The following is a 7,011-nucleotide window of genomic DNA, read 5'->3' as shown; positions in this document are numbered from 1 at the left end:
GATTTTGGTGACAGGGGCTTAGGAACTACTCAATTAGGCTAGGGAAACATGATTATGAAATTGGAATAAGATTTTCAACCAAAAAAAGGAAAAGGCTGGAACCGATCCGTTGGCGTTAAACAGAAGATAAGCAAACCGGAACATGGCTTTGGTTGGCGACGACTTAATCCACCTCCAAGCTGGATAAACCTATGATTAGTGGTACTGTGGTACCATAACCATATTATATATTTATATGCCAGCGGGCAAGAGAGTAAATTAAACTAGCATGGAAAACATCGATCAATATTGCTAGATCCAAGGCAACAATAATAATTGCATTGGGATCTTCATTCCTCTGAGAAACATGCCACATGTCTTAAGGCAAGATCTTACCCTTAAGGTTTTTAATCTTTCTGTTGATTACTAGGAAATCAAGTCAATCAAGTAGAAGGGGAAGCACATGGAAGTGGGACGCCCATTGAGATTAAGTATTAGGAAATGATCAGCTCTCCATTAATTTTCCAAAATCCACCACCCAATTGAATAATAAGCTACATAAATGGCATGTTATCAACCAATCAATGATCCAAATCTTTCTCCTAGAAGAATCACATGAGAGATTGAATTACAAATGAAGAAGATAGGAGAGGATGTTAAAATATAGCCTTTGTGTTTGTGCTTGGGGTTACAGGCAGAAGCAACAATTCCATTTCGGGTCTAAGTAACTTAACTTGATGGACATGAAGGCATGCCTGCCTATAAGGATTAGGATATAGCCTCTGTTTAGCTTTTGGGGTGCTTTTGCATGGAGGGGAGGGGAGGGGAGAGGGGATCGTTAAGGTTCTACCAGAAGTAAATTAAGCAGCAATTTCGCATTAGACTTGGGTACTCTTGTTTTTTCTTTAATGGCTAACTTTTAAAGGTCAAATTCTGCTCAAACCCCAACATTTTGGATTATTGGCATAGCTATCACCTTGTAATCAAGAATACAATACCTGTAGCTTTCATGTATGTATGTATGTATCATTGTGTCTATCTGATTGAGAAGGGATTTCTACTCCAGATCTATAGCATGATTTGGCCTTGTAAATCCTTACTCTAGATCCTCTGGCTTTGTGAAAGATTCACCAAAAAAAAAGGCTTTGTGAAAGATTGACAGCTCATAAAACAGAGAAACAAGTTAGGTGACTCCACTTGGTCCCGAGTTTCTTGTCAGTATGGCAATCTTGACTTGACTTGATAGATAGAGATAGTGATTAGTGAGTGACACAGAGAGAGAGAGAGAGAGAGAGAGAGAGCATATTGATCTGACCTTGGCCCCTCATTCTCCTCTTCTCCTGCCCGTTTCATGGAGTCTATGTCCCCCATGAAGACCAGTACCCTCTTTCAGTTAATATATATTTTAACCACAGCAAATCCAGCATATCCCGCTGTGGACGTTGGAGACTTGGATCATTGATACATTTATTTCTAATTCTCTTGCTGTCCCTGCTATACTACTTCTTTGACTTTGACTTTCTAAGAATAAGTTGTACGTCCTTTGACAGACTTGATGGGTTGGCAACAGAACTCTCTTCTCCCTCCCTTAAAATAAAACAGGATTAAAATCTCCTTAAACAAGCACCAACACCAACGCCAACGCCAACACCTCTTTCTCTTTCTCTTTATCAGGTATTAAAAAAAATACTTCAAATTAATGACTGCAATTAATTGATATTGTTGCCTTGAAATAACCAGTACCCATGGTTGACATCATCTATTAACTTTTCTGTACCAAAATGCTGCAGTGCGTTCCTTCAATGATTGATTAATAATTTATACCATCATCATCATCAATTTGAATTATTGAAGACTTTTTCAAATCATTCCGGCCGGTAATTGATGAGCAAACCTTAGCTCTATCAGCCCCAGCTGGTGCGCCGTGGAGGGTTTCCGGCCAATTAAATTTTACCACACACTTGGATCCCTTACATGGAAATGATGGAATGGAACATGCACACACAAAATGGCTTCTATCTCTTGGAACTTCAACATTGATAACTTACAATACGGCCGGGGTAGCTAGCTGCTGAGACCCACATTCATTATATATTATGGAACATGACTAGCATGCATGCATGCATGTATGATCATGTAACTGAATCTCAATGTTGGCTTTGCATTTACACAAGCTCTTCCATTTTGCAACTATATAAACCCATCAGATCACAGCCCACTAAGGCTAGCTGGAAATTACTTCAATGCTAAATGCGTAGCATTGAGCATGGTGTTGATGAATTTTAGTCTTTTTTTTTTTTTTAGCCACGTGTGTAGGACCTCTACCATGGCCTCTGCCTGACTATATTTCTCCTTTTTACTACCGTGGTTATATTATAATGTTGATTTTTCAAAAGCAAGCAGGGCTTAGCAGCTATTCCCAAAGTCTCTTCCTAAATCAGTTATTTTAATCACCCCTTCAATCTCAATCTCAATCTCCATCTTCAAAGAAGCTACTAGGAAACGGAATCTCCGCAGCAAGAGATGGAAGGAGAGAGTGGCAAGACATGTTAAATATGAGAGGAAGAGGGGAGAGGGAGATCAACGAGGGCCAAGCAAGCATTCGTGTGTTGTTCTGCTCTGCTTTAGCTGGGGTCTAGCTAGCTTTCCAATGCATTTAACATGGGTGACTGGGGGGTTGGCACTCAGCTCCCATGCATTCATGATCAGCTGCACTTGAAAACTCTTTTTTTCTTTCGTGTGTGGATTCATTTAGTTCTTGAGTGAAAGTCAATCTAGAAAATGAGCTACAGCGCTCCACATTGACTGACAGTCGAACATCGGTCTTCATCTTCCTTTGTAATTAGAGATGTTGCCAAGCTGTGACCCGAATGACAGAGAAGGTAGCATGAAGCTTGTGGAGGACTTGACCACGAATGCCGACCAAGTACAGCAACAGATACTAGAGGAAATAATAACACAAAATGCAGAGACCGAGTATCTAAGAAGCTTTCTTGGCTGCGATTCCAGCTTCGATAGGGAGCTCTTCAAGAAGAAAGTTCCCATTGTGACCTATGAGGATATCAAGCCATATATCCAACGAATTGCTAATGGAGAGCCATCCCAGATAATTTCCGGTCAACCCATCACAGAGCTTCTTACTAGGTACCAAACCAGAACCATCCATCCATCCATCCATTCCTGATAATTAAATATCGAGATCGAACTGGGCATCTTCTTTTTCTTTCCCCTTAAAAGTTTCTTTATACCCCACCTCAAGGCTGATCTCTTTCATGGATCCTTACAGCTCAGGAACTTCAGGAGGACAGCCAAAGTTGATGCCATCAACTGCACAAGACTTGGATAGAAAAACCTTCTTGTATAACCTCTTGATTCCTATTATCAACCAGTGAGCTGCTTCTCTTCTCCTCCGCTATTAATATTATTCATTTTGTTTTGAGACCACGTACAATTGTAACAGTGAAGAAGACCTGGTAAGGAGGGAGGGTCTGCAAATTTAAATTACCTCTCCATCCTTTAAAAGTAACTTTAATTTTGATTTGATTTCAGGTATGTGGAGGGTCTGGAGCAAGGAAAAGGGATGTATCTCATGTTTATAAAATCGGAAATTACAACTCCATCTGGTTTGATGGCGAGACCAGTGCTCACCAGCTACTATAAGAGCAGTAACTTCCGAAACAGGCCTTTCAACGAGTATAACGTGTACACGAGTCCTGATGAGACCATCTTATGTCCAGACAGCAAGCAGAGCATGTACTGCCAATTGCTTTGTGGTTTGATTCAGCGACATGAGGTGCTCAGGGTGGGAGCAGTCTTTGCCTCTGCACTCTTAAGAGCAATCAAATTTTTGGAGGATCACTGGCAAGAGTTGTGCTCCAACATAAGGACCGGCCGTGTCAGTGATTGGATAACAGAACCCAGTTGCAGAAACGCAGTGTTAGGCAAGCTTGGAGGACCCAGAGAGGAATTGGCCGATTTGATCGAGTCAGAATGCAAGCAGGTGAAATCTCGGGAAGGTATCATCAAGAGGTTGTGGCCAAGAACCAAGTACATTGATGTAATAGTAACAGGTTCAATGGCCCAATACATTCCCACACTAGATTTTTACAGTGGTGGGCTGCCTCTGGTTTCAACAATGTATGCTTCATCAGAATGCTACTTTGGTATCAATCTCAATCCTCTAACTGAACCATCCAGTGTTTCCTACACGCTCCTCCCCAATATGGCCTACTTTGAGTTCCTTCCCGTGGACAAAAACAACGGAGAGGAGGAAGGTGGTGGAGGAATCCCATGGAAAGTAGAGGAAAAAGATGAGAAGGGTGAAGCTGTGGATCTTGTACAAGTGAAGCCTGGTCGTTGTTATGAACTCGTTGTCACCACTTTTACAGGTGATTAATCTCTCTGATTGCTTCCGCTTCTTTCTCTCTTAACACTCATTCACTTGTGCAAGACTCGATCTTTAACAATGGCTCTGTTGTTTGTTGGTCTCTGTTTAATTAATCGTTCAGGTTTATACAGATACAGAGTGGGAGATATTCTAATGGTGACGGGATTCTACAACAATGCCCCACAGTTCCGGTTCCTACACCGGCAGAACGTGGTACTGAGCATCGACACCGACAAGACCAACGAGGAAGACCTGCTCAAGGCAGTCACAGAAGCCAAACTTGTGCTCGAACCACTGGGCTTCCTCGTTACCGAATTCACCAGCTATGCCGACACATCGTCCATCCCAGGTCACTACGTGTTATTCTGGGAACTGAAACCCATCAGACCCTGCAAAGGACTAAATCCAGATCATCATCATCATCATCTTCAGAAGCCAGAGGTGGAGGTGGAGGTGGAGGTGGAGGTGGACACAACTGTAATGGAGGAATGCTGCTCCACCGTGGAACAGTCGCTGGACTCGGTGTACAGGAGGTGCAGGAGCAAAGACAAGTCGATTGGACCCTTGGAGATCAGGGTAGTAAGGCAGGGGACGTTCGATGCGCTGATGGATTTTTGCGTTTCTAGAGGATCTTCAGTGAATCAGTACAAGACGCCCCGGTGCGTCAAGACCCGCGAAGCACTGGAGATCTTGGATTCAAGAGTGGAGGGGAGATTTATGAGTAAGCGAACTCCTTCATGGGATCTTAATTGCAGCTTGCACAGAGGAAACCAAACCAAACACCCATTGCCATTATTCCCTTAGACATAATCAAAGGAAAGAGATAGAGAGAGACATGTGAGGGCTGATGATGTCTGTCTACTATCAGATGTATAACATTGTATCAATCTGTTGAGGGGTTTTAGTTCCCCCCTCACCGTTAATGAAATAACAACTAATCACCGTTAATGAACAACCGCTAATTAAGACCAAAGTCTCAAAGAGTGCGTGAGTGGTATAGTATCACGAAGATTCCAATCCAAGGGTGCCCATGGTGGTATAAGTCCTGGGATCATAAATCCAAGGGCACCCATGGCCGTATAAGTCCTGGGATCATAATAAAGATATTTGCTCCTGCATCTCACAGTAGAGGTGGGGGCCCACAAAAGACCTATTTGGGGCTCATGAAGGATTTGCTCAGGTTTCACTTCTAATTTATTTTGTCAGTACTGAGAGGTAGATTTCACTCTCATTGTATGGTAAAGAAGAGTCAAAACAACTCATACCTCTCCCCTAATGAACGAAAGCACAACCAATCTTCTTTGACCACTCCTTTGTGACTCTCCACCATGCAAGACATCTCTCCGACCACAACACTTGGCACTACAGGTCTCAAAACACTCACCAAAGTCAGAGTGATTCCATCGACTATTAATGCTGCCTTTGCAACTCATCTTGATTCCATCAACTTCGTTAAGGCAACTAAGTGAAGGAATCGTGTCCACTAAATAGTTCCTCACCTCAACTTTGCAACACTCACCACCACTACATCATCGAAGCGTGAGGAAAGATTAGGGTTTTTTTCCTATACAAAATCACACAAACAAATGCTTTGAAATGTTCTCCATGCCAACGTGAACTTCTCCGACCACCACAGTTGGCCATTATTGGGCAACCTAGCGCCAAACACCTGGTGCACACATGGTGCTTGACGAAATGCCTCTATGAGCACCATGCTATGCACCCACCCAACGTACATGAGACAGGGCCACCTCTCACACCCTCACCCTCAACCTCACACTGAATCCCACCCCCACCCCCACCCCCACGCCCTCAGCCCCACCCCACGCCTAGCACCACCCCACACCCACACCCACACCACTGTAATATCTGATGACAATTGTAGGACCCTTGCTCGCTAGTTAGGGTGGGGGACTTTGACGGTTTCCACGATAATTTTACCTGATGACTATTGCTAAATTATTCTCCTAAATGGAATCTTTGGATGACTTAAATTACTGTGAACTTTCCATTAGGCTATAGAGAAATATCAATGACTGTTTAGTGATCTGTGTTCTCTTCTAAGAGCATTTGACACTGTTTATCATGTAAATGGGGCCTATATATTAGTGAGAATTTTAACAATTTAAATTATTGATAACATCCTTAGACAATCTTACAGCATTAAAAACATTTCCCTATCAATTAGTGAGAGTTTTGACCATCTAAATTATTGAATCTATAAACTGGAGTAAGGCATATGGCCCCATCTATCTAAATGTAAAAATGTAATATCTGTAAGATTTCTATTGCTTCATATTTTATGACTCAATTAGCATCTTATTGGCATCAATGAAGAATTCAATATTTTATTCTTCACATTATCTGATTTGTTTTCTATCTTCTCCTTTGGATTCAGGTTAGAAAGCGAAGTTGCAATAAGGATTGGAGAGGCAATTGTGAGGCTGTTCGCGGGCCAAAGAAGATGCAGTGTTATTGTAGAACGTTCATTAGGAAGGGCATGTCGAATAGGAGTATGTGCCCGAAGTTTGCATGGCTAATATTTATTTCATAATTAATACATTAATAGAGTTTTTTCTGTTCACAGTTGATACTTCACCCTTATTTTACCCTACTGATGCTATATATTTCGATTTATAAGATGT

General features: G+C 42.1%; 1 protein-coding gene across 1 annotated transcript; it reads left to right on the top strand.

Moving 5' to 3' along the window:
• Positions 1–2,348: 2,348 nt before the first annotated feature.
• On the top strand, positions 2,349–5,351 carry LOC149006192 (indole-3-acetic acid-amido synthetase GH3.17-like). The gene is made up of 4 exons (XM_089165166.1): positions 2,349–3,123; positions 3,266–3,367; positions 3,529–4,367; positions 4,488–5,351. Exons 1-4 carry the CDS (start codon positions 2,828–2,830, stop codon positions 5,168–5,170), a joined length of 1,920 nt encoding a protein of 639 aa, XP_089021292.1. The 5' UTR covers positions 2,349–2,827; the 3' UTR covers positions 5,171–5,351.
• The last annotated feature ends 1,660 nt before the right edge of the window (positions 5,352–7,011 follow it).

Source organism: Hakea prostrata, chromosome 8 (genome assembly GCF_041222555.1).
Source record: "Hakea prostrata isolate BN-2017 chromosome 8, UWA_Hpros_2, whole genome shotgun sequence".
In the NCBI taxonomy this organism is placed as follows: domain Eukaryota; kingdom Viridiplantae; phylum Streptophyta; class Magnoliopsida; order Proteales; family Proteaceae; genus Hakea; species Hakea prostrata.
Note: the sequence above shows the minus strand (reverse complement) of the source record. Positions and strands in the feature narration are given on the sequence as shown.

Excerpts from the sequence above, each read along its gene's own strand:
- LOC149006192 (XM_089165166.1), top strand. The coding sequence starts at position 2,828 with ATGTTGCCAAGCTGTGACCCGAATGACAGAGAAGGTAGCATGAAGCTT. Across the intron at positions 3,124-3,265 it reads ATCACAGAGCTTCTTACTAG|CTCAGGAACTTCAGGAGGAC; the intron begins GTACCAAACCAG and ends GGATCCTTACAG. Across the intron at positions 3,368-3,528 it reads TTGATTCCTATTATCAACCA|GTATGTGGAGGGTCTGGAGC; the intron begins GTGAGCTGCTTC and ends ATTTGATTTCAG.